Source organism: Saccopteryx bilineata, chromosome 6, assembly GCF_036850765.1.
Source record: "Saccopteryx bilineata isolate mSacBil1 chromosome 6, mSacBil1_pri_phased_curated, whole genome shotgun sequence".
In the NCBI taxonomy this organism is placed as follows: domain Eukaryota; kingdom Metazoa; phylum Chordata; class Mammalia; order Chiroptera; family Emballonuridae; genus Saccopteryx; species Saccopteryx bilineata.
This window is the reverse complement of record NC_089495.1, coordinates 206,353,688-206,381,013: the sequence shown is the minus strand read 5'-3', so window position 1 is coordinate 206,381,013 and position 27,326 is coordinate 206,353,688. Positions and strand designations below refer to the sequence as shown.

The 27,326-nt window shown below is 49.8% G+C and overlaps 2 protein-coding genes across 2 annotated transcripts in view; both read left to right on the top strand.

Moving 5' to 3' along the window:
• The window catches only part of LOC136308639 (signal-regulatory protein beta-1-like), a 30,038-nt gene extending 21,044 nt beyond the window's left edge, over positions 1-8,994 (top strand). Inside the window, exons 2-6 of the mRNA XM_066236195.1 lie at positions 892-1,248; positions 5,310-5,630; positions 6,179-6,508; positions 7,397-7,506; positions 8,052-8,994. Coding sequence (XP_066092292.1) covers positions 978-1,248; positions 5,310-5,630; positions 6,179-6,508; positions 7,397-7,506; positions 8,052-8,060 — 1,041 coding nt within the window. The 5' untranslated portion in view covers positions 892-977 and the 3' untranslated portion in view covers positions 8,061-8,994. The remainder of the gene's footprint in view (positions 1-891; positions 1,249-5,309; positions 5,631-6,178; positions 6,509-7,396; positions 7,507-8,051) is intronic.
• An 806-nt stretch (positions 8,995-9,800) lies between these two features.
• On the top strand, positions 9,801-24,934 carry LOC136308640 (signal-regulatory protein beta-1-like). The gene is made up of 6 exons (XM_066236196.1): positions 9,801-10,042; positions 18,271-18,627; positions 21,996-22,316; positions 22,862-23,191; positions 24,082-24,191; positions 24,699-24,934. Exons 1-5 carry the CDS (start codon positions 9,973-9,975, stop codon positions 24,189-24,191), a joined length of 1,188 nt encoding a protein of 395 aa, XP_066092293.1. The 5' UTR covers positions 9,801-9,972; the 3' UTR covers positions 24,699-24,934.
• The last annotated feature ends 2,392 nt before the right edge of the window (positions 24,935-27,326 follow it).

The following is a 27,326-nucleotide window of genomic DNA, read 5'->3' as shown; positions in this document are numbered from 1 at the left end:
GTCCTTAGGAAAGAGGTGGCAGAGAGTCTACGTCAGAGAAGGACAAGTGACAACAGAGGCAAGAATTTTGAGTGAGGAAGATGAAAACCTCAGGAAAAGGAACGCAGGCAGCCTCTGCACTGTGGGAATGCAGGGACCAGGCTCTGGTGAAACGCGGCTCAGCTGCAACCCAGAAGTCAGACAGTTACCATTGAACTCCCGATCCCAGACTGGAAGACCATCCACTTCTGTGCTTCAGGCAACTTCGGTTTTATAGTTAGTAAAGTAGCATTAGTAAACTAATAGAATGTAGTTGTGCTATTAGGAAAAAGAACACTCTTAGTTTTTATTTGAATAACACGTTCATTGTGTGTTGGTAGCTCAGCACACCCCTGTCACTCGAGTGCCCAAGCTGATGAGGCACCTACCATTTCACGTGGTTGTCCCTGGAAGTCGGAAGTCAACCCACAGAGGTTCTTGCAGTTAAGTGCACATCCTACAATAGACAGCCATCACCTCTGCTCACAAATCAGTGCCTAAGGACATGTCAGAGTCCCACCCAATGGAAAGTTCCAGAAGTGGGACTCATTATGAGGCTAGAAATTGAGCAGCCAGAAATAGCTGGGGAAGCAGGACACTTCCAGAGAGGGCCGGTCCAGCACTCACACCCACTCTCATTATTAACCCCTCTGTGCCTCATCATTAACCCCTCTGTGCCTCAGTTTCCTCATTTGTGACAGGCTCTCACATTACAGACTCATGAGGGTCACAGGTCGGACTCATGCTTTGTCCCCGGCTCGAGGCCCACTCGGGGTGTAAATGCGGTCAGTAGACGCTATAGCTGATAAACACTGGACAGACCTCCGGGGTCCCGTGTGGATGGGTAAGTGATGGCTCTGTGTTTCCCTGCAGGAGGGGATGGTCAGGAGCTGAGGGTGATTCAGCCTGAAGAGTCCGTGTCTGTCGCAACAGGAGGGACGGCCACTCTGAGATGCACCATGACCTCCATATTCCCCATAGGGCCTACACAGTGGTTCAGGGGAACAGGGCCAGGCCGGGAGTTAGTCTACAATTTCAGAGCAGGTGGCCACTTCCCCCGAGTAACAACAGTTGGAGACACCACGAAGAGAAACAACACGGACTTCTCCATCCGCCTCAGTGACATCACCACAGCCGACACGGGCGTCTACTACTGCGTGAAGTTACGGAGACAGAGCTCTGCTGACGTGGTGATCGCGTCGGGCAGAGGCACTGAGCTCACCGTGAGCAGTGAGTACCGAGGGGGACCCTTCGTCCCTGGTGTGTGACACCCGTCAGGAAGATCTTCTACAGATCAGGGAAGTTCTGTTCCCTTCCCTCCCAGGGGAGAAATCTCTGCTGGGCAGAGAGAGGGAGGACGGGTTACTTTGTTTCATCCTCAGAAACATCACATGAGTAGATTCCTGAGGGGCACACACTCCCTGTTGACTGACAGCCCTGGTGGGAGGAGCTGCCCAGAAGCTGGCAGTCCCTGTGGCTCTGTCCGGAAGTCCCTTCTGTGATTTAGAGGCTGACTCACACGCTGATGGCACATTGAGTGCGCCTGGGTCATCTCTGAATGTCACTCCCCCTGGAATAAGGTTCCCATGTGGGTCACCTTGCTGAGATAGCAAGAAGGCTCAGTTAGGGTTTTTGGCCAGAGGCTCCGGACTCTGAATCCTGGAAGGTCAGCACACAAAGGACCTTCAGTGCATTTATCCCAACACCCCCACTGGACAGATGGTGGCCTGAGGCTAAGTAGGTGACAGGGGCCTTGCCCACGGTCACATGGCCAGTGACTGAGGGAATTCCAGAAGCTGATCTGACTCCAGCCGGCTCCTTCCTGCCCAGCACAGAAATCTCTTTCCATGGGAAACCCTGGTGTGGGCTCAGAATAAAAACAGAACCACTGAACAGGGAGCTGGCATTTCTTCTTTTCATCAATTTCCCTGGAGTTCAGATGCCCCAGCATTCAGACCCTGAGGCCCAAGGTGATGAGGACCTCTCCCAACCTTCAGCCACTTCTCCTCAGACCGAGTGTCCCTGTCAGCGCCCAGAGCTGCCTCCATACTGATCCCACTGTGGCCGCCCCGTCTGCATTCCCAGCAACAGTGCTGAGGGGCCCTTTCTCCACATCCTCTACAAACACCTGTTATTTCTGGTCATTTTGATAATAGCCATTCTAGCAGGTGTGACATGAAGATAGATTATTGTGTTTCGATTCCCATCTCCCCGATGATTAGTGAGATAGGGCATCCTTACAAGTACCTGTTAGCTGCCAGTATGTCTTCTTTGCAAAAATATCTATTCAGATCTTCTGCCCACTTTTAATTAGATTGTTTGGCTTTCTTTGTTGTGGACCGTAAATGGCAAAAAGCCATTATAGATTTGAGGCTTAGCAAAAGGCTGAGTTCTCCCTACTCCACCTCCATATTGGCTATGATGCTGAGTATTTTCACCCATTTCACTTGCTTCCTTAAGTTGCTGAAAGCAATTTACATGCCCTTCCTCTTACTCTTTGTGTGTTCAGATGTTGGTAAATTTCACTTATTGATAGTGGGCAGGATTCCTGTTTATGCCTTGGGAGAATTTCTGTTTTAGCCTCCGATGTGTAACTTTGTAACAAGGACTTCCTTGATTTGCATATGGCTATATAATAAAGCAAATGAGGCTAGGGGGCACTTGGATATTGCCATCAGCAGTGAAGTGTCCTCCTGGTCCCATCCTTTTTTCTTAATAAGTATGTTTCCTTAATTCCGTACCATTATTAGGAGCCCTGCTGGTCCGCGGCATTTCTTGTCTTCTTTTTAAATTTCATTTCTTTTTGCAAGAAAGTTATATGAGTTTTTTTATTTATTTTGGATACCAACCAATTGCCGGATATGTGATTTGCAAACGTCTTCTTCCATTCCGTAGGTCACCTTTTTATTTTGACGATTTTCTCTGTGGTTTAGAAACTTCTTTGTCTGAGTTAGTCCCTCTTTCTGTCCCCCTCTGGGTGCCTTTGCTTTTGGTGTCAGATCCAAGAAACCATCTGAAAGACCAATGTCAAAGGGCTTACCCACTATGCTTTCTTTTCAAGAGTTTTACATTTTCAGATCTCATATTCAGGTCTCACTGCAATTTTAGTTGTTTGTGTATGGTAGAGCATCGTGAGTCTCACTCTTTCACATGTGTCTTTCCATTTTCCCAACACCGTTTCTTGAAGAGGCTGTCTATTCCCCACTGTGTGTTCTTGGATCCTTTGCCGTAAACACTTTTCTTCACCTGGGCTTTTGCACGGCAGCAGCTGGGAGCAGAATATTCTTACTTGTTTTGAAACATTTTTGTTTGGCCTTCTTTCTGCTTAAAAACTAGTAGGACCAGACCTTACGATAACAGCCGTAGGTGTTATTTATTAAGCACCTACTATGTGCCAGGTTCTGTGTGTTGCATACGTACTCACTTCCCTAACCGGGGTGGTGTTTTGACCTGCTGTGTACAGGAAACAGACACTGAGGCTCAAGGCTAGAGAACAGAGATACTAAAGTTAATCAGTTCCCAGAGTAGTGAGCTGGGCTAGCTCTTCCCTCTCCCCCCTGGGTGCCCGTGGTCGGGCGATTCCTCTCTCAGTCCCGTCCCATCAGTGAGACCACACATGGCCAGCCCCACAGGGTGCTGGGAGGTTGAAAACCTGAGGGGCTCAGAGGGATCGGCCCATCGTGGAGCCCAGGAGGCTCTCAATGAATTGTAACTATTCCTAGGCTCTCATCCCTCTAGTGACAGCCAGGATGCTAAGGGTTTTATGACTCCACTGATTCATGTAACACCCTCTTTCTGTATTCTCAAAATGTGTCATGAGTTTCAAGGCAGAAGTTAAGTTTTTGAGTGCCAATACTTATAAAGAGTAGCTGTCTGCCCACTATTAGAGAAGGTGTTGGGTAATAATTAACAATTGGAAGACACCTTATAGGACCCTTCTGCAAGGAGACACTGCTGTCACTGTTGACTCACAGACGTCTGGTTGCTCACAGGACACAGGAGGCGTCCTGCCTGCTTTGTAGGCCTGTGTCTGTGTCTCTTATGATTTAAAAGTAACAATTAAGAAAATTAATCGGCCCTGGCCGGTTGGCTCAGCGGTAGAGCATCGGCCTAGCATGCAGAGGACCCGGGTTCGATTCCCGGCCAGGGCACACAGGAGAAGCGCCCATTTGCTTCTCCACCCCTCCGCCGCGCTTTCCTCTCTGTCTCTCTCTTCCCCTCCCGCAGCCAAGGCTCCATTGGAGCAAAGATGGCCCGGGCGCTGGGGATGGCTCTGTGGCCTCTGCCTCAGGCGCTAGAGTGGCTCTGGTCGCAACATGGCGACGCCCCGGAGGGGCAGAGCATCGCCCCCTGGTGGGCAGAGCGTAGCCCCATGGTGGGCGTGCCGGGTGGATCCCAGTCGGGTGCATGCGGGAGTCTGTCTGACTGTCTCTCCCTGTTTCCAGCGTCAGAAAAATGGAAAAGAAAAAAAAAAAAAAAAAGAAAATTAATCATCTTTGTCTATGCCAGCACTCAGGGACCCTTGTGTTCAATCTAAATCTGACCCAAGAGAAGACGCCAGATTCAGAAAAATATCCCATCTCCCTCTGCCTCCACCTAACAAATTCAGGGGTGTTCACAGATTAGAGACCCTACTGGAATCTGGTAAATGAATGAGCATTCTCCAGTAAATCCATAAATACCTGCAGGGAGAGCTCTGGATGTAAACTAAGTGCAGGTTCAAGATGAAGCTGTGTTTGTTTACTATTGTGAAGCCTCTTCTGTTTGCTGAATGCAAATGTGCTTCCATGGCCCGATTTAACCCTCATGGCAGCCGGGATGGGAAATGCCTGCAGTCCCATTCCACAGCTGGGGACTCGAGACATGTCCTGGACACAACTCTTTGAGGCCCCCAGCCTGGTTCCCGCCAGCCTGACTCCCACGTCCCCACTGCGCCCAGCATGTGCCTCTGTAAACACTGGCTCTGAGGTGGACAGGTTTCCGGGGGAGGCAGCTAGGAACAGTTACTATGAAGAGTGAGACCCATCGGTAATTCGTTCCTGAGCCCAGATGTGGGGAAGCCCCTGGAGAGGACAGAAGTGGACTTTGATCTCAGGCCTGGAATGACATGTCGGCCTGTCCCTCCCCCGGAGTGCACCTGGGGGGGAGGGGACACGATGACACGCCCTCCCAGATTTATCAGAGAGATAAAGCCCACTAACTACATGGGAAGGTTCTTAGCAGTGTCACCTGCTGATCGTTAGCGGTGATAATCACTGTCATGTTCATTGTGTATTATTCTCCTTTTGAAGCCAAACCCTCTCTCCCCGTGGTAGCGGGCCCCACGGAGAGGGCCACGCCGGGGCAAACCGTGAGCTTCACCTGCAAGTCCCACGGCTTCTCCCCCAGACACATCGTCCTGAAATGGTTCAAGAACGGGAATGAGCTCCGCGCCTCCCAGACCAGCGTGGAGCCCGAGGGAGACAGCACCTCCTACAGCGTCTCTAGCACAGCCAGGGTGGAGCTGACCCGGGGGGATATTCGCTCCCAGGTCATCTGTGAGGTGGCCCACGGCACCCTACAGGGAGACACTTCTTTCCGTGGGACTGCCAGCCTGTCTGAGACCCTCCGAGGTAGATGCCCCTCACGCCCAGGCCGAGTCCACACCTAGCCCCCAACCTGGAAGCCTACCCCCCACACCGTGCTCTTTGCTCCAGGCCTGGGGTCACCTGGAATCTAAGACCTGGGAGTCCTCCCATGTCCAGACCCCCGGATGTGCCCGTCACTCGCCACTGCTGAACGGCAGCTGCCAGGTGGACACCTGCCACGTGCCAGGCAGTGTGCTCAGTGATCTCATCACTTTACCATAGCGACCGCGATTACCAAGCAGCCACTATAAGCCAGGCTCCGGTGTGCTTGGTGATTTCATTTGTACAGTTATTATGGTCGGACTGCATGCGGGGGCCTTGGTGGTGTCACTCCTGTCCCCCTGAGAGCAGCAGCCTGTCCTTGAGCACCTACTGTGTGCAGGCCCCTGTGCTTATGATTTCATTTGTATGCACAGAGTCCCTATATCCTCCTGTCCTCTGTGACCCCCGTCGTGGGTTGGGGAGCGAGTGATGGAGCCCCACTTTGTCATTGGCCTCTCCCCGAGGTCAGAGCTCTGCCCGGTGTCTTGCAGTTCCGCCCACCTTGGAGATTGCCCAGTACCCTGCGCTAGAGAACTGGGTGAACGTCACCTGCCAGGTGAAGAACTTCTACCCCGGGCACCTGCAGCTGACCTGGTTGGAGAAGGGAAACACGTCCCGCACAGAAATGGGTTCGACTTGCGTAGAGAACAAGGACGGGACCTTCTCCCGGACCAGCTGGCTCCTGGTGGACTCGTCTGCCCGCAGGGAGGAGGAGACGCTCACCTGTCTGGTGCAGCACGACGGGCAGCCGGCGGTCACCAAAAACCTGACCGTGGAGGCCACTGCTCAGCAGAAGGGCCAGGGCACCGCGGCACCCTCTGGTGAGGCCTCCCCTCCAACTGAACCGCTTTCTAAATTTTATGATTTTTTTCATGTTCAGGGTAGTAATTTATGCATGTGATAGAATACTCTAGAAATCTCTGGGTAGAAATTCGAATTTTGAAGTGAGCTCCCCTCCCAGAAACCCCAAACCCCCACAGTCACCTCCGGGAAGAGTTTGGTACGTGTCTGTGTGCATCTTTGGACACCAGTGGACATAAAGAAAGGGGAGGAGGGAACCATTTGTCAGAGTCCTGCCTCCGGCTCCTCCCCTCACAGTCCCGCCTCCACTGGCCCGTCAGCCCCTCCTCCTGGCTCTTACTTCTGTGGCATCTGTTGTCCAACATCTACATCCTTCTCAGCGACAGACCCTGGGCAGACGTCCCCGTCCTCCAGAGGTCCCCCGCCTCCCACCCTGGATTCCTAGAGTAGCTGTCTGCTTTCTCTGGGCTGTGTCAGTTCCCCTGCAGTGACCGTGTCCCAGGCTTCGCCCTCATCGGACTTGGTGGCCATCACCCTCCACGTGCAGATTCTGTCCACAGAGTGGGCATCTCACCTGGCGAGAGAACTGATATGTTCAAGGTGCCGACAGCACACGTCCACGCAGAACAGTGAGGGGTCCTGTGGCCTGGAGGGCTTGCAGTCAGTGAATGCGTCACTGCAGGGGTCCGAGTGGGTGCTCACCTGTATGGTGCAGCGTGAGGCGTGTCCCTCCATCCAGCCCGACTCCTACCGTCCACACCTGCCCACGCCACACCCGAGCTCCTGGGAGTGCACGCCAGCTCACCGCCACCTGGGAGCAGCTGAGTGTCCTCTGTCTCCTGAGTGGAGGAAGGTATTTAAACTCACAGGGCCCCAGGTGATGGCTCCTTCTGCCCCTTGGTGTTTAGGTCCACAGACATCTTCCCTCATCTTTGTGGTTTTCCTCCTGGGCCTCAAGGTGCTGCTGATGGTGACTTTCACAGTCATCTACGTCTGCAGGTCGTGGAACCTGCAACAGGTGAGTCGGGGGTAGAGTTGTAGTCCTTAGGGAGGAAGGTCAGGCTCATCTTCATGGGCTGGAAGGAGGAGTGCAGGGTGGAACCCACGTAGTCACATGGTCCCGATAGCCTGATTCAGCCTCAGCAGGAGATTCTCAATGCTTTTATATTCTCCAAGTGTCATTGAATCTCCGGAGCTTCCAACCCTTTCTCATTGTGTGGTGCCCTAGAGTTTGAAGGTTTTCAAATTAAATTCCTTGGGACCCTGATAGATGGTGGTCCAAGGAGTGGAGGTAAGTTGAAGGTCAACACTTCGAGACCCAAAAGGCCAAGAGTTCCGATATATTATTCTATGTTTCAGTTTTCATATCTCTTTGAAATAAGTAAGAAAATATTGCCTTGGCCGATAAGTTCCATGGTAGAGCATCAGCCCAGCATATGGATGTCTTGGGTTTGATTTTTGGTCAGGACACACAGTAAAGTACTCATCTGCTTCTCCACTCCTCCTCCTCTCACTTCTCTCTCTCTCTCTCTCTCTCTCTCTCTCTCTCTCTCTCTCCTGCAGTCATGCTAAATTGGAGCACGTTGGCCCCAGACTCTGAGGATGGCTCCATGGCCTCCTCCTCAGGCACTAAGAAGAGCTCAGTTGCCAAGCAATGGAAAAACACCCCGATGGGCAGAGCATCACCCTCTAGTGGGCTTGCTTGGTTGAACCCAGTTTAGGTCACATGTGGGAGTCTGTCTCTCTGCCTTCCCTCATTTCACTGAATAAAGAAAAAAAAATGTATTGCCAAAGTCAACTAATAAAAACCATCAGAGGGATTTGGAGGTGCTGACTCGTGGTGAAGATGAGTGTGGGTACGGAAGAGAGATCAGAACTCAGAAGGAGGTGTCGGGGTGCTTTGATGAAGGCCTTCATTTCTGATCTCTGCCATGAACCCAGGCCACACAGAGTGCCTGCCGCTTCGCATGTGTTCAGTTCGTATTTGTGGAATTAAGGCAGGTATGACTGGATGACCTCTTTTTCTTCCGTGAATAAATGATTGCATTTCCCTCCAGCTCCGCTCTCTGCCCTAATACATTGTCTCCCAACCTCCATGGGGGGCTCACGTCGGGGGAAGAAGCTGCAGAAACCGGCAGGTTTCCCAAGACCCCTGCCCTTCACTCTGTCCTAACCCACCTGCATCACGGACACGGTCATTCCACACAGCCTCCGGATGTCCCTTCTCTCTGGTAATAAAGTCATGGACAGACTGTGGTCTTGGGGACTGAGTAGTGTCTGAATGGACCCTGATGGCGGAGCGTCCTGGCCCTGCCCCCACCTACGAGAGAGAGAAGGCGTCAGGGGGGGCAGGTTTTCATCCTCCCTGATCATAAACAACCTTTAACGTTCAGAGCAGATTTTACTTGTTCCTGGAGCTTCTTTTGCAACTAGAATTTCATTGAAACACATAGATATCCAGAATCACTAAGCAGAATAAGTATTCTTGTATTCGGAACTATGTAATGAAGAAATTTCCTTGTGTGTTAGATAGAGGTTGGAAGTACATGCGAGTTTGTCGCAAACCTTCGTGGTTAGAAATTCTGGGTGCTGAGGGAGAACGGTGTGAAATTAAGAAAATAGACTCTCCTACAAAAGAGAATGGGATCGGAAGGTCTCTTCAATGCTGATGGGAAGATCAGAGAGAGCGAGCCCTCCGTCTTTGCTTTATTATATAGCATAGACAATTATAGCTTTTAATCCAATAAGTATCTCATACAAAGCCACCGATCTGAGGCATAAATTGAATTCCTTAAAGAGTGCACCACCCTGCACCATGCAACAGTCAAAGGTGTGGAGAAATGCCTAGTGTTGAAAAGATCTTAGTATTAAAAGATTTTAGTATTAAAAGAGTGGGAAAGGCTCAGTCCCAAACCAAGCCTTAGGCTACAACGACCCCACCAGCCCACAGCCTGTCACCCACACAAGTGGTACCTGTTGCATCAGTAAAGGGTTGGAAGAGGGAGTCATTCAGGAGCGGACATTCAGCTCCATCTCAACGCTGACCAGGCTCTGGGGATCCCTCCGCCTTCCTCAGCAGAGCAGCTCTCGGTAAAAGTGTTGGAGACTGGGCCACGGGCTGGCTACACAGCCCTCAACCCAACCACAGACTCTTCCTGTCTTGGGCCCTCCAGTGGGGTATCACCATGGAGACCAGAGGCCCCACGCAGGGAGGAAGCACAGTTTTCTGCAGGCTTGTTCTGGTCTCTCTGGGAACTAAGATGAATAACTCCTCTCCCTGCATTGGCCTCTGCCTGACTCTGTTTCACAACCGAGAAGCAGGAACGATCCGGAATCTGGCAGCCCCCATTTCAGCCCGTCCTCCGCACTTCCTCCTGTATGACGGGGCGGGGCTCTCCTCTCACCCAGCAGAGAGTCCGGGTTGTCCCAGCCTGAACCGCTCCCGCACCCGCCCCGCGACAGAGCCGGCTCCTCAGGCCTCAGGATGCCCGACCCTGCCTCCTGGCCCCGCGCTCCTCCGTGCCTGCTGCTCACTCTGCTGCTGGGCCTCCCAGGTGAGCGTGCGGGGCTAGAACCTTCTCCTCTCCCGGCCCCTGGACCTCCTGTTGCCCCAGAGATTTCAGGGCCTCCAGGAAAACGTGGGTGTGTCACGCAGGGCTGCAGAGAGGGCGTCGGGCAGGGCGTTATCTGAGGGCATGGGATCAGGGACCCGGGCATGTTCTCCGTGGGTCCCTCGCCTGCACTTGGTCACCAGAGGTGTCAGAGCAGAGGATGCAGCAAACCACAGCAGCAGCGACGACTCTGTGCCCGCTAACGGGTCTGACCCTCACAGCGTCCCTGTGGGAGAGCTGTGGCTCTCATTCCGCACTTGCAGATGGGGAAACTGAGGCAGAGAGTGTAACATGCCCTCCATCCTCACCTATATCAGCAGAGCAGCCTGATTCGAGTCTTGGCCACCAGCTCCCGGGGCTCCTTGTTTCAGCCCTGTCGTGCTGCCTGTCGTGTTGTCGTGGCAGTGCTGAGGGATCTCAGAAAAACCATTAACCCAGGAGGAGGAAACCGGGTAGCTGTTTACTCTGGAACTTCTGTTAATTATATGTTGCACGGTTCCCAGGTACCAAGTGTGTGACTGGGAGTTTAGTATGTGTCATAATTTCATTAATCCTCAAAACCTTTACTAGCCTGTGAGGACACTTCCATTCACATTTGTGATGGGTGTATCTGTGTGTGAGTGTGAGTGTGTCTGTGTGTGTGTGAGTTGGTGTGAGGGATTCACACGCACACCTGGGATTTTATGAAAGCCTTTCCTTTCTATTCTCTTCCATTTTGTTCACTCTGCATGAAATGCACACAAACAGATGTTTTGTCTGTCTGTCTGTCCCTCAGACACCCGCCTCCTTGCTGCTTCTCCAAACTTACCCCCTCTCCTCCTTAAACTCTTATGACAAGCAAGCTCCTCTCTTGGTAAGAGGAGGAAAACGGCCATCAGGAGATGCCTGCGTAACAAACAATGCTGCCCATACATACAATGGAGTATATTCAGCAATAAAAAGGAATGAAATCTTGACAGTTGTGATAACACAGATGGAGGGAAGGCTGTTCTCCTAAGGCAGTGGTAGTCAACCTGGTCCCTACCGTCCACTAGGGGGCGTTCCAGCTCTCATGGTGGGCGGTAGCAGAGCAACCAAAGTATAAATAAAAAGATAGATTTAACTATAGTAAGTTGTTTTATGTAGATTTATTCTGCCAAACTTAGCGAAAATCCGACATAAAGTACTTGGTAAGTAATTATTATTATATGCTTTAACTTGCTGTAACTCTGCTTTATAAATTTTATAAAGTTACTTCCCTACTTTATAAATCACCATTACTGTGGAGCTGGTGGGCGGTTAGAAAATGTTACTACTAACAGAGATACAAAAGTGGGCAGTAGGTGTAAAATGGTTGACTATCCCTGACCTAAGGGAAAGGAATCAGAGAGAGAGAGAGAGAGACAAATACCAGATGCTTCACTTATCTGTGGAATCTCAAAAAAAAAAACCCAATGAATATGCAAAACAAAAGGGGAACAGATGCGTATTCAGAGAGAACAGCTGAACTGATAAAGGGGAAAGGGGGGGATGAGCAGAAGTCTGTGCATCACTATCCTGTGGTCTCCACCATGCCGGATGAGGATGAGGAGGGAGACTGGGGAGAAGGAGACAGAGAGTGCTGCCCTGCGCTCTAGATCTGTAACCATATCCGTATCCACACCTGTCCTCGGATATCCAGAGAGACCGCAGGGCATCAGATAGTACAAGTAATAATTCTATCAGTTCTCCCGCACTCAGCTCGGGCAGGTCCCGTAGCTGTCACCTCCTGTGGTCATTTAACCCGAGGTGGAACTCTTGTCACCCGTACCATCCAGGTAAGAAAATAAAAGCCGAAGGAGGTTCAGGGTGACTCAGCGGTGAATGGTGAAGCTGTGCTCTGAGTTCAGGCATCTCATCCTACAGCCCACAGATTTCCTCTGCCGTCCTCAGTGCCTGCGGCCCCCTGTCCATCGTGGGTCACTGTGCATGGGGAAGGGCACATGTGGGGACAGGGGTTGGTGGTTTCCTTCTCCTGGGCTCTCTGCTTCCTGCATGAGCCCCATTCATTCCTGGGATTTTGTGCCGAGTCATCTACTAGGGGGTCGTAGTTCCTGCCATTGTTTCTACAGATTTTTCCACGTACAATAGACGTCAGGGCCTCAGGGAGGTGTAGCACTGGGCAGTGCAGACGTCACATCTATATTTATTGAATAATTACTATGTGGAGGACACGTTATAGGAACGTGGGTGCGTTGTTGAATAAATGGGAAAAAGTAGCCGCCCCATGGAGCTTCTATATTAGTAGAAAAAATGACAATAAACAATATGCATAATAAATAAGTGAATTAGATAACATATAGGAAAATAATGAGCATTAAGGGGAAAAATTAAAGTATTGCTGGATAGAAGAATGGAGGAATCTGTAAGACGGGTTGTATTTTAAACAGTGTAGTCTCAGGGGTCTCACTGTAATGGAGAAGTCTGAGCAAAACTGAAAAGAAGGTTGGGAATCTAATGACAAAGTAAACAAAGTAGTAACAGACTCACACATACTGAGAAGAGACTGACATCTATGGGGGGGGCTTGCTGGCTAAAGTAAGTAAAGGGATTAAGCAGCTGAGTTGTGTGTGTTGATTTTTCTATGTCATAAATTTGCTGACATTGGTTACCACTAGGAGAGTGTGTGAGTGTGAAATCTTTAGAACTGCTACATATGTCATCGTGTGACGTGCAAACAGAGATAGTTTTCCTTCTTCCTTTACGTGTCAAACAATGCTTTTTATTTGTAGTTCTTGTTTCATTGCTTTTTCTCAAACTTCCAGTATTGGGTTGAATATTTCTGGCAAAAATGCAAATCCCTGTCTTGTTTCTAATATTAGAGTGAAATTTCATGCTGGACTTTCACCATCAAGTACGATCTTAGCGTTGTGTTTTTCATACTAGATTTCTGTGGACATGTCCATCTATTCTAACTTGCTGTTGTGTTTATCATGAAAAATGGTGACTTTCATCAACTGCTTTTTCTGCAAGAAGTGAGAGAAGTTTATGTGATATTTTTACTTGCCGTCCTGTTAATGAGATATATTACACTGTTTGATTTTCGCTTGCTGAAACGCTCTTACATTGCAGGAATAAACCCCAGGTGGTCACGGTGTATAATTCTTTTCACATGATGTCAAATTTGGTTTGCTAATATTTGGCTGAGGAATGTGGGACTGAGATTGATGTGAGGTATTGGTTTGTAACATTTTTTTGTGTGTGTGTGACAGAGACAGAGAGAGAGAGACAGAGAGAAGGACAGATAGGGACAGACTGCAAGAAGAGAGAGAGATGAGAAGCATCAATTGTTCGTTGCAACACCTTAGTTTTTTATTGATTTGTCTCTCATATGTGCCAGTGTGAGTTTCGGGAGGCCTACAGCAGAGTGAGTGACCCCTTACTCAAGCCAGTGACCTTGGGCTCAGGCCAGCAACCTTAGGCTTCAAGCCACTGACCATGGGCCCATGTCTATGATCCCATGCTGAAGCCAGCAACCCTATACTCAAGCTAGTGAACTTGTGCTCAAGCCAGCAACCTCGGGGTTTGGAATCTGGGTTCTCCACATCCCACTTCAGTGCTCTATCCACTGTGCCACCAAGTGTAGGGCTGTATCTTTCTTATTGTGTCTTTTTCTGGTTTTCATATCCAGGTAAAAATGGCTGAGAGTGAGTCTTGGAATGATTCTGAATAAGTCAAGAAGTCTTCCTTCCATTTTAATTTTTTGTAGGGTTTCAAGAGGATTACTGTTCATTCATTTTTTTTTTTTTTTTTACTTTTTTCTTTGGAATTTCTTTTATTAGAAGGTGGTACCACCCTCTCAAAGATAAGCTGATCCTGCTTTTCATTCCTTATTGTCCTCACTCTGGTCTTCCTGTTAATGTGCCACTTTTACAACCTTCTACGAAGGCCACTCTTAGTATCATCATCTTGACCTTCCAGTAAGGAACAGAAGAGCGACGTTAGCTTATACATACAAAAATACAGCTACTGCAAAGAAACAGCAAAGGACTGTTCTGGATTGTTCAGAACCACAAAAAGGCAGCTTACAAATGAGATGAAATTTTGAAAGCAAGTCTTATTATTTCTTCTTCCTTTGGCAGACAAGTGATCTATTTCCACCTATTTCCTCATTGGCCAGAAGGTGAAGAGAGTTCCATGCTTTATCAATCAAGAAAGCCAGGGCTCTTCACACCTTACATTGGTAGCATCAGACACACAGTGTTCACAGTTGGCCACGCCGTGATGGCTGGAGCCCAGTGAGCCAGATGTGAGGATCACTCAGCATGGCAGATGTTCACACTGAGCACATGGGCCCAAGGAATTTTCTCCAGCAAAGGATACTGTAGACCCAAGGTCACAGCACTGGTGCGGTAACCTCCCAGGCGCTGCCCACTCTCCGAGCAGTGCCAGGCAAATTGCTTGTCCTGTCCCGTGCTCAGCACCCACTCCAGCTCCAGGACAAAGAGGATCATTGTCACTCTGCTCTGATGCGCTTGATAGTTTTTCACAGGTGTCATCTTGTTATAATCTTCTGATAAAATAAATTCTGAGATTGTACCATTGTCTAGACCTATGGACAGTCTTCTTGTTTCCGATTTAAAAGACATGCATGAACATGGAGAAGGCATCATATGGTATAATGCTTGGCCAATATTGTCCGCTGTCTCTCTTTAACCATACACGAACTGTCCTCCCATCTGTTCACTGTCAGGAAGTCCTCTGATTACATCTGCACAGAGGTCTTGTGCAGAAAGGGCAGCAAAGAAGCTGGGCTGATTCCAAAATGTCTTTACACTGTGCTGGGTGAGGTGATGGGAAGGAACTAGAAATTCTTAATCCTACAGCTTCAACCTCTATTACTTCTGTCGTCCGAGACACTGATGACGCCCTCCTCCTTGGGAACAATCACGGTCATATTCACCACCTCCTGGGACCCCTTCACCCACTGCAGCAGGATCAGCTTGCAGGTCAGGGGCTTGGACTGGATCTCCGTCGCCATCCAAGGAGGGGGTGCGCCGGGAGCGCCGCTGCCAACCACGCAGTGGGAGAGGGTTGAGGAGCCTGCTCGGCCACAGGCACACACTAAGACAAGGACTCTGGCTGGCCCGAGCGGGACGCTGGGGTCCTGCGATCATAGCCTGGCCTCCGCCCCTGGGAACGACTGCACGCTCCCGGCTTCGGGTACCGAAACCGCCACCACTAGTGCTGCAACTCGGCGCCACCACCAGCGGAGGGAGCGGAAAGCCAGGGGGCGGGGCCGCTGGGGGAGGGGCCTGCCGCAGGGGTGGCCGCCGGTTGAGGCCAGGGTGGATAGCTGTGAAGGAGCTACTTACTGTTCATTCTTAATGTTTATTATTGAATAGAATACACCAAATGGTCATGGACTTTCCTTTGTTGGGTGATATATATATATATCAAATTATATATATATCAAATATATATATCAATTATATATATATAATATATATATATATATTTTACTGTTAATACAATTTCCTTGCCAGATACAGGTCTATTTGTATTATTTATTATTTTTTTTAACATTTGTTCTTGGTAAGGTATGTGCTTCTAGAAATTGTCCGTTTTATCTGGCTTATTCAGTCTATTGACATGCAAAACTACATACTACACTTCCTCTAAATTGATTTTATTTCTGTGAAGTCATTAGTAATAGCCTTTATTTATTTCTGATTTTAGATATTTGATTTTCTCTCTGTTTTTCTTTTTCTGTTTTTTTTCAGTCCACCTAGCTAAATGTTTCTCAATCTTGTGGGTCATTTTTGAACCACTCTTGCTTTTGTTGATTTTCTCTGTTGTTTTTCTATTTACATTTTCTTCATCTGTGTGTACTAATCATTTTTAAATTTCCTTCCTTCTGCCAGTTTTGGGTTTATTTGTCTCTATGTTTTCTAATATCTTAAGGTGGATAGCAGGGGTCGGGAACCTTTTTGGCTGAGAGAGCCATGAACGCCACATATTTTAAAATGCAATTATATGAGAGCCATACAACAACCTGCATACATTACGCATTATCGAATAAAAATTTGGTGTTCTCCCAGAGGACAGCAGTGATTGGCTCCAGACACCCACAACCATGAATATGAGCAGTAGGAAATGAATGGGTGTAATACATGAGAATGTTTTATATTTTTAACATTATTATTATTTTTTTTTTATTTTTATTTTTTTTTGCTTTTTTTTTTTTCTGAAGCTGGAAACAGGGAGAGACAGTCAGACAGACTCCCGCATGCGCCCGACCGGGATCCACCCAGCACGCCCACCATGGGGCGACGCTCTGCCCACCAGGGGGCGATGCTCTGCCCATCCTGGGTGTCGCCATGTTGCGACCAGAGCCACTCTAGCGCCTGGGGCAGAGGCCACAGAGCCATCCCCAGCGCCCAGGCCATCTTTGCTCCAATGGAGCCTTGGCTGCGGGAGGGGAAGAGAGAGACAGAGAGGAAGGCGCGGCGGAGGGGTGGAGAAGCAAATGGACACTTCTCCTATGTGCCCTGGCCGGGAATCGAACCCGGGTCCTCCGCACGCTAGGCCGACGCTCTACCGCTGAGCTAACCGGCCAGGGCCTATTATTTTTTTTTATTAAATATTTTCTGAATAAATAAATAAATAAAGATTTGTCTGTGAGCCACATGCAGCCATCAAAAGAGCTACATCTGGACCACGAGCCATAGGTTCCCTACGCCTGGTCTATAGTTATGTTATGCGTATAGTTCAGAGTTGATTGATGAACTCTTCTCTCTCTTAGCTCATGCGCCTACAGCATGGACGCCCCCTAGCACGGCTCACACTGAGACTCACTGTCCTCTTACGTTGTGTTCTCACTTTCTCTTGTCTTGTGTCTTCTTCACTGTCCCTTCTCATGTCTACTCTGAGCTATTGATTCTCACTGTGGTCTGATTTCTTAGTATCGGTGATCATTTCATTTTTCCTTCTTGTTATTGATTTCTAGCTTTATTTGCAAACTGTTCTTGCCAGGGTACTGCTACCACAGTCCTTCTTCCAGATTCCAATAACTTCTGTGTGTTGTCATCCAACCTGTGTGACGATGCCACATGCATAGGTGTTTGTTATGACAGTGGTTACTGTAGTAGTCAAGAGATGCGTATGTGTCATAGACAGAAACACAGCCCCAGAATAAGGTCCATGTATGAATACCCAGTCCCTGTGCATGTATTACTTTATATACAAGAGACATTTAGGAAAAGTGAGTAACTTAAGACTTCAATCTTGAAACACTATACTAGATATTCCAGGTGGGCCCAATATACTCACAGGGGTCCTTAGGAGAGAGGTGGCAGAGAGTCTACGTCAGAGAAGGACAAGTGACAACAGAGGCAAGAATTTTGAGGGACAGGAAGATGAAAACCTCGGGAAAAGGAACGCAGGCAGCCTCTGCACTGTGGGAATGCAGGGACCAGGCTCTGGTGAGATGCGGCTCAGCTGCAACCCAGAAGTCAGACAGTTACCATTGAACTCCCGATCCCAGACTGGAAGACCATCCACTTCTGTGCTTCAGGCAACTTAGGTTTTATAGTTAGTAAAACAGCATTAATAAACTAATAGAATGTAGTTGTGCTATTAGGAAAAAGAACACTCTTAGTTCTTATCGGAATGACACGTTCATTGTGTGTTGGGGGCTCAGCACACCCCTGTCACTGAAGTGCCCAAACTGATGAAGCACCTACCGTGTCACATGCTTGTCCCTGGAGGACGGGTATCAACCAGCAGAGGTTCTTGCAGTTAAGTGCACATCCGAAAAAAGACAGCCATCACTTCTGCTCACAATTTAGTGCTCTAAAGATGTGTCAGGGTCCCACCCAATGGAACGTTCCAGAAGTGGGACTCATTATGAGGCTAGTAATTGAGCAGCCAAAAACACCTTGGGAAGCAGGACACTTCCAAGAGGGCCGGGCCAGCACTCAAATCCACTCTGTGCCTCATCATTAACCCCTCTATGCCTCAGTTTCTTCATTTGTGACAGACTCTCACATTACAGGCTTATGAGGGTCACAGGTCTGACACACGCTGTGTCCCGAGCTCGAGGCCCACTCGGGATGTGCATGGGGTCAGTGGACACTGCAGCTGACAAACACTGGACAGACCTCCAGGGTCCCGTGTGGATGGGTCAGTGATGGCTCTGTGTTTCCCTGCAGGAGGGGCCGGTCAGGAGCTGAGGGTGATTCAGCCTGAGGAGTCCGTGTCCGTCGCAGCTGGAGAGATGGCCACTCTGAGATGCACCATGACCTCCATATTCCCCATAGGACCTGTACTGTGGTTCAAGGGGACAGGGCCAGGCCAGGAGTTAGTCTACAGTGTCAAAGCAGGAGGCCATTTCCCCCGAGTAACAACAATTGGAGACATCACGAAGAGAAACAACACGGACTTCTCCATCCGCCTCAGTGACATCACCACTGCCGACACGGGCGTCTACTACTGCGTGAAGTTCCGGAGAGGAAGCCCTGATGACGTGGAGATCGCGTCGGGCACAGGCACTCAGCTCACCGTGAGCGGTGAGTACCGAGGGGGACCTGTCGTCCCTGGTGTGTGACACCTGTCAGGAAGATCTTCTACAGATCAGGGAAGTTCTGTTCCCTTCCCTCCCAGGGAAGAAATCTCTGCTGGGCAGAGAGAGGGAGGACGGGTTACTTTGTTTCATCCTCAGAAACATCACATGAGTAGATTCCTGAGGGGCACACACTCACAGTTGACTGACAGCCCTGGTGGGAGGAGCTGCCCAGAAGCTGGGCAGTCCCTGTGGCTCTGTCCGGAAGTCCCTTCTGTGATTCAGAGACTGACTCACATGGTGATTGCACATTGAGTGAGTGCGCCTGGGTCATCTCTGAATGTCACTCACCCTGGAATAAGGTTCCCATGTGGGTCACCTTGCTGAGACAGCAAAAAGGCACAGTTAGGGTTTTTGGCCAGAGGCTCTGGCTCTGAATCCTGGAAGGTCAGCACACAAAGGACCTTCAGTGCATTTATCCCAACACCCCCATTCAGCAGATGGCTGCCTGAGGCTAAGAGGTGACAGGGGCCTTGCCCACGGTCCCATGGCCAGTGACTGAGGGAATTCCAGAAGCTGATCTGACTCCAGCCGGCTCCTTCCTGCCCCAGCACAGAAATCTCTTTCCATGGGAAACCCTGGTGTGGGCTCAGAATAAAAACGGAACCTGAACAGGGAGCTGGCATTCCTTCTTTTCATCGGTTTCCCTGGAGTTCAGATGCCCCAGCATTCAGACCCTGAGGCCCAAGGTGATGGGGGACCTCTCCCAACCTTCAGCCACATCTCCCCAGACCGAGTGTCCCTGTCAGCGCCCAGAGCAGCCTCCATACTGATCCCACTGTGGCCGCCCCGTCTGCATTCCCAGCAACAGTGCTGAGGGGCCCTTTCTCCACATCCTCTACAAACACCTGTTTTCAATTGGATAATAGTCATTATAACAGGTGAGATGTGATGATAGATTATTGTATTTTTATTTCCACCTCCTTGATAGTGTGATTGAATAACCTTACAAGTACTTGTTGGCCACCAGTATGTCTTCTTTGCAAAAATATCTATTCAGATTACTGCCCACTTTTAATTAATTTGTTTGGCTTTCTCCTCCTCCTCCTCCTCCTCCTCCTCCTCCTCCCCCTCCTCCCCCTCCCCCTCCTCCTCCTCCCCCTTTTCCTCCTCCTTCTTCTTCTTTTCCTTTCAAATTTCATTTCTTTTTGCGAGAAAGTTGTATGAGTGCTTTATCTATTTTGGATACCAACCCCTAGTCAGATATGTGATTTGCAAATGTCTTCTCCATTCCGTAGGTTTTCTTTTTATTTCGTGATGATTTTCTCTGTGGTTTAGAAACTTCTTCGTCTGAGGTACTCCCACATTATTTTCCTCCTTTCTGCCTTTTCTTTCGGTGACAGATCCAAGAAACCATCTTAAAGACCAATGTCGAAGGGCTTACCAACTATACTTTCTTCTTCAAGAGTTTTACAGTTTCAGATCTCACAGTCAAGTCTTAATCTGTTTTGAGTTGTTTGTGAATGGTGCAGGATCGTGGGTGAGTCTCACTCTATCGCATGTGTTTTTCCATTTTCTCAACACCATTTCTTGAAGAGGCTGTCCATTCCCCACTGTGTGTTCTTGGATCCTTTGACGTAAACACCTTTCTTCATCTGGGTTATTGCACGGCAGCTGCGAGCAGCACAATATTCTTACTGTTTTTGATACATTTTTGTTTGGCCTTCTTACTGCTTAAAAGCTACTAGGACCAACCATGCGATAACAGCCGTAGGTGATATTTATTAAGCAACTACTATTTGCCGGGTTCTGAGTTTTCCATACATGCTCACTCCTCTTACTGGGGTGGTGTTTTAACCCGCTGTGTACAGGAAACAGACACCGAGGCTCAAGGCTAGAGAACAGAGATGCTAGTTAATCAGTTCCCGGGAGCGCTGAGCTGGGCTAGCTCTTCCCTCTCCCCCCTGGGTGCCCGTGGTCGGGCGATTCCTCTCGCAGTCTCATCCCATCAGTGAGACCACACAGGGCCAGCCTCACAGGGTGCTGGGAGGTTGAAAACCTGAGGGGCTCAGAGGGGCCCATCGTGGAGCCCAGGAGGCTCTCGATGAATTGTAACTATTCCTAGGCTCTCATCCCTCTAGTGACAGCCAGGATGCTAAGGGTTTTATGACTTAACTGATTCATGTAACATTTCTGTATTCTCAAAATGTGTGATGAGTTTTAAGGCACAAGTTGATTTCCAAATGCCAATACATATAAACAGTGGCTGTCTGCCCACTGTTGGAGAAGGTGTTGCATAATAACTAACAATTGGAAGACACATTATAGGACCCTTCTGCAAGGAGACACTGCTGTCACTGTTGACTCACAGACGTCTGGATGCTCACAGGATGCAGGAGGCGCCCTGCCTGCTTCTTAGGCCTGTGTTTGTGTCTGTTATCATTTTTTTTTTAACAGAGACAGAGAAGGAGTCAGAGAGAGGGTTAACAGGGACAGACAGGAACGGAGAGATGAGAAGCATCAATCATTAGTTTTTCGTTAAGCATTGCAAGTGTCTCTTACCATTTTTAAGTAATGATTGAGAAAATTAATCATCTTTGTCTTTCTCAGCACTCAGGAACCTTGTGTTCAACCAAAAATGACCCAAGAGAAGACCCCAGATTCAGAAAAATATCCCATCTCCCTCTGCCTCCACCTTTCAAATTCAGGGGTGTTCACAGATTAGAGACCCTACTGGAATCTGGTGAAATGAATGAGCATTCTCCAGTAAATCCATAAATACCTGCAGGGAGAGCTCCGGATGTAAACTAAGTACAGGTTCAAGGTGGAGCTGCGTTTGTTTACTATTGTGAAGTCTCTTCTGTTTGCTGAACGCAAATGTGCTTCCATGACCCGATTTAACCCTCACGGCAGCCGGGAGGGGAAATGTCGATGTCCCATTCCACAGCTGGGGACCCGGGACGTGTCCTGGACACAACTCTTCACAGCCCCCAGCCTGGCTCCCACATCCCCACTGCGCCCTGCATGTGCCTCTGTAAACACTGGCTCTGAGGTGGACAGGTTTCCGGGGGAGGCAGCTAGGAACAGTTACTATGAAGAGTGAGACCCATTGGTAATTCGTTCCTGAGCCCAGATGTGGGGAAGCCCCCTGGAGAGGACAGAAGTGGACTTTGATCTCAGGCCTGGAATGGCATGTCGGCCTGTCCCTACCCTGGAGTGCACCTGGGGGGGGGGGGGAACGGTGACACGCCCTCCCAGCGTTATCAGAGGGATAAAGCCCACTAACTACATGGGAAGGTTCTTAGCAGTGTCACCTGCTGATCGTTAGCGGTGATAATCACTGTCATGTTCATTGTGTTTTATTCTCTTTTGAAGCCAAACCCTCTCTCCCCGTGGTAGCGGGCCCCACGGAGAGGGCCACGCCGGGGCAGACCGTGAGCTTCACCTGCAAGTCCCACGGCTTCTCCCCCAGACACATCGTCCTGAAATGGTTCAAGAACGGGAATGAGCTCCGCGCCTCCCAGACCAGTGTGGACCCCGAGGGAGACAGCACCTCCTACAGCGTCTCCAGCACAGCCAGGGTGCAGCTGACCCGGGGGGATATCCGCTCCCAGGTCATCTGTGAGGTGGCCCACGGCACCCTAAAGGGAGACACTTCTCTCCGTGGGACTGCCAGCCTGTCTGAGACCCTCCGAGGTAGATGTCCCTCATGCCCAGCCCCAGTCCACATATGGCCCCCAACCTAGAAGCCTGCCCCCCACACCGTGCTCTCTGCTCCAGGCCTGGGGTCACCTGGAATCTAATTCCTGGGAGTCCTCCCATCTCCAGGCCCCCGATTGTGCCCGTCACTTGCCACTGCTGAATGGCAGCTGCCAGGTGGACACCTGCCACGTGCCAGGCAGTGTGCTCAGTGATCTCATCACTTTACCATAGCAACCACGATTACCGAGCAGCCACTATAAGCCAGGCTCCTATGTGCTTGATTTCATTTGCTACTTATTATGCTCCGACTGCATGCAGGAGCTTGGTGTTGTCACCCCTGTCCCCCTGAGAGCAGCAACCTGTGCTTGAGCACCTACAGCGTGCAGGCTGCTGAGCTTAGTGATTTCATTCATATGCACAGAGTCCCAATGTCCCCATGTCCTCTGTGACCCCAGTCCTGGGCTGGGGAGTGAGTGAAGGAGCCCCACCCCGTCACCGGCCTGTCCCCGAGGTCAGAGCTCTGCCCGGTGCTCTTGCAGTTCCGCCCACCTTGGAGGTTGCCCAGCACCCTGTGCTAGAGAACTGGGTGAACATCACCTGCCAGGTGGAGAACTTCTACCCCGGGCACCTGCAGCTGACCTGGTTGGAGAACAGAAACACGTCCCGCACGGAAATGGGCTCGACCCGCGTAGAGAACAAGGACGGGACCTTCACCCGGACCAGCTGGCTCCTGGTGGACTCGTCTGCCCGCAGGGAGGAGGTGACACTCACCTGTCTGGTGCAGCAAGACGGGCAGCTGACAGTCACCAAAAACTTGACCGTAGATGCCTGTGCTCTGCAAAAGGGCCAGGGCACCATGGCACCCTTTGGTGAGGCCTCCCCTCCAACTGAACCGCTTTCTAAATGTTATGATTTTTTCATGTTCAGGGTAGTAATTTATGCATGTGATAGAATACTCTAGAAATCTCTGGGTAGAAATTAGAATTTTGAAGTGATCTCCCCTCCCACAAACCCCACACTCCCAGAGTGACCCCCAGGAAGAGTTTGGTACGTGTCTGTGTGCATCTTTGGACACCAGTGGACATAAAGAAAGGGGAGGAGGGAACCATTTGTCAGAGTCCTGCCTCCGGCTCCTCCCCTCACAGTCCCCGCCTCCACTGGCCCGTCAGCCCCTCCTCCTGGCTCTTACTTCTGTGGCATCTGTTGTCCAACACCCACATCCTTCTCAGCGACAGACCCTGGGCAGACGTCCCCGTCCTCCAGAGGTCCCCCAGCCCCCACCCTGGATTCCTAGAGTAGCTGTCTGCTTTCTCTGGGCTGTGACAGTTCCCCTGCAGTGAGTGTGTCCCAGGCTTCGCCCTGCTCGGACTTGGTGGCCATCACCTGCCACGTGCAGATTCTGTCCACAGAGTGGGCGTCTCACCTGGCTGGAGAACTGATATGTTCAAGAGAGCCGAGTGGCCCACGCCCACGCAGAACAGTGAGGGGACCTGTGGCCTGGAGGGCTTGCAGTCAGTGAATGCGTCACTGCAGGGGTCCGAGCGGGTGCTCACCTGTAAGGTGCAGCGTGAGGCGTGTCCCTCCATCCAGCCTGACTCCTACCGTCCACACCTGCCCACGCCACACCCGAGCTCCTGGGAGTGCACGCCAGCTCACTGCCACCTGGAAGCAGCTGAGTGTCCTCTGTCTCCTGAGTGGAGGAAGGTATTTAAACTCACAGAGCCCCAGGTGATGGCTCCTTCTGCCCCTTGGTGTTTAGGTCCTCAGACATCTTTCCTCGTCTTTGTGGTTTTCCTCCTGGGCCTCAAGGTGCTGCTCATGGTGACTTTCACAGTCACCTACATCTGCAGGTCACGGAACTTACAATAGGTGAGTCGGGGGTAAGTTGTAGTCCTTGGGGAGGAAGGTCAGGCTCATCTTCATGGGCCGGAAGGAGGAGTCCAGGGTGGAACCCACGTAGTCACATGGTCCCCGCTAGCCTGATTCAGCCTAAACAAGAGATTCTCAATGCTTTTATATTCTCCAAGTGTCCTTGAATCTCCGGAGCTTCCAACCCTTTCTCATTGTGTGGTACCCTAGAGTTTGAAGGTTTTCAAATTAAATTCCTTTGGACCCTGGGGATGGTGGTCCAAGGAGTGGAGGTATGTTGAAGGTCAAAACTTGAGACCCAAACTGCCAAGAGTCCCCTATGTTTCAGTTTTCATATCTCTTTGGAATGAGTAAGGATGTATTGGCCCTGGCCGGTACGTTCAAGTGGTAGAGAATCAGACAGGCATGTGGATGTCCTGGGTTTGATTCCTGGTCTGGACACACAGGAAAAGTGCCCATCTGCTTCTCTACCCTCCCCCTCTCACTTCTCTCTCTCTCTCTCTCTAGCTATCTCTGCTGCAGCCATGGCTAAATTGATGCAAGTTGGCCCCAGACTCTGAGGATGGCTCCATGGCCTCCTACTCAGGCACTAAGAAGAGCTCAGTTGCAAAGCAATGGAAGAACACCCCCAGTGGGCAGAGCATCGCCCTCTAGTGGGCTTTCCGGGTTGAAACCAGTCGCGGGCACATGTGGGAGTCTGTCTCTCTGCCTTCCCTCATTTCGCTGAATAATAAAAAAAAAAGTATTGCCAAAGTTAACTAACAGAAACAATCAGAGGGATTTGGAGGCGCTGACTCGTGGTGAAGACGAGTGTGGGTACGGAAGAGAGATCAGAACTCAAAAGGAGATGTTGGGGTGCGATGAACAGGGCCTTCATTTCTGATCTGTGCCATGAACCCAGGCCACGCAGAGTGCCTGCCACTTCGCATGTGCCCATTCCTTATTTGTTTAATTAAGGCAGGAATGAGTGGATGACCTCTTTTTCTTCCATGAATCAATGATTGAGTTTCCTTCCAGCTCCTCTTTGCGCTGTGATACATTGTCTCCCGACTTCTGCGGGGGGGCGGGGGGGCGGCTCACATCGGGGGAAGAAGCTGCAGAAACCGGCAGGTTTCCCAAGACCCCTTCCCTTCACTCTGTCCCAGCCCGCCTCCATCACGGACACGATCCTTCCACACAGCCTCTGGATGTCCCTTCTCTCTGGTAACAAAGCCGAGTTGAGGACAGACTCTGGTCTTGAGGACTCAGGAGTGTCTGAATGGACCCTGATGCGCGGAGCTTCTTGGCCCTGCCCCCACCTACGAGAGAGAGAGAGAGAGAGAGAGAGAGAGAGAGAGAGAGAGAAGCCCTCAGGGGGGGCAGGTTTACATCCTCCCTGATCATAAACAACCTTTAACTTTCAGAGCAGATTTTACTTGTTCCCAGAGCTTCTTTTGCAGCTAGAATTTCATTTAAACACATAGTAATCCAGAATCACTAAGCAGAATAAGCATTCTTGTATTTGGAACTATGTAATGAAGAATGTAAAAATGATCCACGGACCCATCATCCTATCTCTGGACAATAGTAACAATTTTGCCTTATTGTTCTCTGTCCCGCTTGGGGGGGGGGGGGGGAGCTGTTCTAAATCGACGCTATCATTCTCCAGCAAGATACAATATTTTTACATAGGGGTAAATCCTGAAGCAGTTTTGGATATCACTTCGCATGTCTTCAACTGCATGGAAATGCTGTTATACTTCATGCAACATTGTTATGCTTCACCTAGTTTCATGTGTTTTATCATCGATATGTGAAGTTCCAGTTTATTCCCTTTCCATGCTCTACAGCTGTCCGCTAGGAGATTGGCTTCCTGTATTGATTCCTCCCCAGATTGTAGGGAAGATTTAGCTAATGTTTTGCTGGTACAACTTGGCAACAAATGTTTGTATCTTTCCTTTCCAAGGAGCACGTGGGGGAGAGCCCCTCCTGCTCTCCGAGGGGGGGCCACAGGCAGCAGCTTGGGTCTCCTTTGGCAGCTTTGGTTTTACCAAAAACTGTTCTCAAAATTTTTATCCATTTTGCTCTTTCCATTGTGCCTTTGCTCTCAGTATATTTTGCTGTTTTGTGTGTGTGTGTGTGTGTCCGTGTGTGCATGTGATCTAGGTGGTGGAACCCTCCTTCCTCCACAAGGACACATCGCCCGCACTCCCGGTTCACACTGCCACTGTTGCCACCAGTCAAGTTCTCACAAGCACCTGGGTCCCTGTACGAGCTCCCTGCTCCATTGAGCTGCTTGTCCATCCCCCGGTCACAGCCAGCCTGTCTTAACCAGGATAGCTTCAGAATCAGTTTCTATACCTTTTCTGGGCAGATCTTCCCAATTTTTTTTTCCTTGTTGTAGTTGTTTCCGTGTAGTAGTCACGGCCCAAATCAATGATAGAATGACTTTGTCATGTTTCATGAAGAACTGTATTAGAATTGTCATCTTACCACACTGAATTTATGTATTAATTCAAGCCAATTGATATCATTTCAATATTGAGTTTTCTCATTCATGGACATCATATACTTCTATTTTGGTATTTTATAACTTTAAATTCACCATCGTTTTCTTTTCTGGATTTTCTTAAGCTGAGAAGCAGTAGGCAGAGAGACCGACTCCCACATATGACTCAACAGGGATTCACCCAGCAAGCTACCTACCAGGGGATGCTCTGATAATCTGGGGCTGTTGTTTCGTTGCTCGGCAACCAAGCTATTTTAGCACATGAGGCGAGGCCATGGAGCTGTCCTCAGCACCAAAGGCCAACTTTCTCCCCTGTAGCCAAGGCTGTGTGAGGGCAGGAGAAGAGAGAGAGAGAGAGAGAGAGAGAAAGGAGAGGGGGAAGGGAAGAGAAGCAGATGGTCGCTTCTCATGTGCGGCCTCACTGGAAATCAAACCCAGGACATCCAAAGCTCTGCCACTGAGGCAACCATCCAGAGCCAAATTCACAATCTTTTATGTTTTTTGTCCCCTAATGTTCTTAGGCATCTCTAAATAGAACTTCCTTTAACACTTCGTACATGAAATCTGGAAAAGCTATAACCACCTTTTTCAGTGATTTTATATGACTGTTTAGCATGGTAATGGACTTTGATCATTACTCATGTCCA

Coding starts and splice junctions, on each gene's coding strand:
- LOC136308640 (XM_066236196.1), top strand. CDS start 9,973: ATGCCCGACCCTGCCTCCTGGCCCCGCGCTCCTCCGTGCCTGCTGCTC. Junction 10,043..18,270: donor TCTGCTGCTGGGCCTCCCAG/GTGAGCGTGCGG, acceptor GTTTCCCTGCAG/GAGGGGCCGGTCAGGAGCTG. Junction 18,628..21,995: donor CACTCAGCTCACCGTGAGCG/GTGAGTACCGAG, acceptor TCTCTTTTGAAG/CCAAACCCTCTCTCCCCGTG.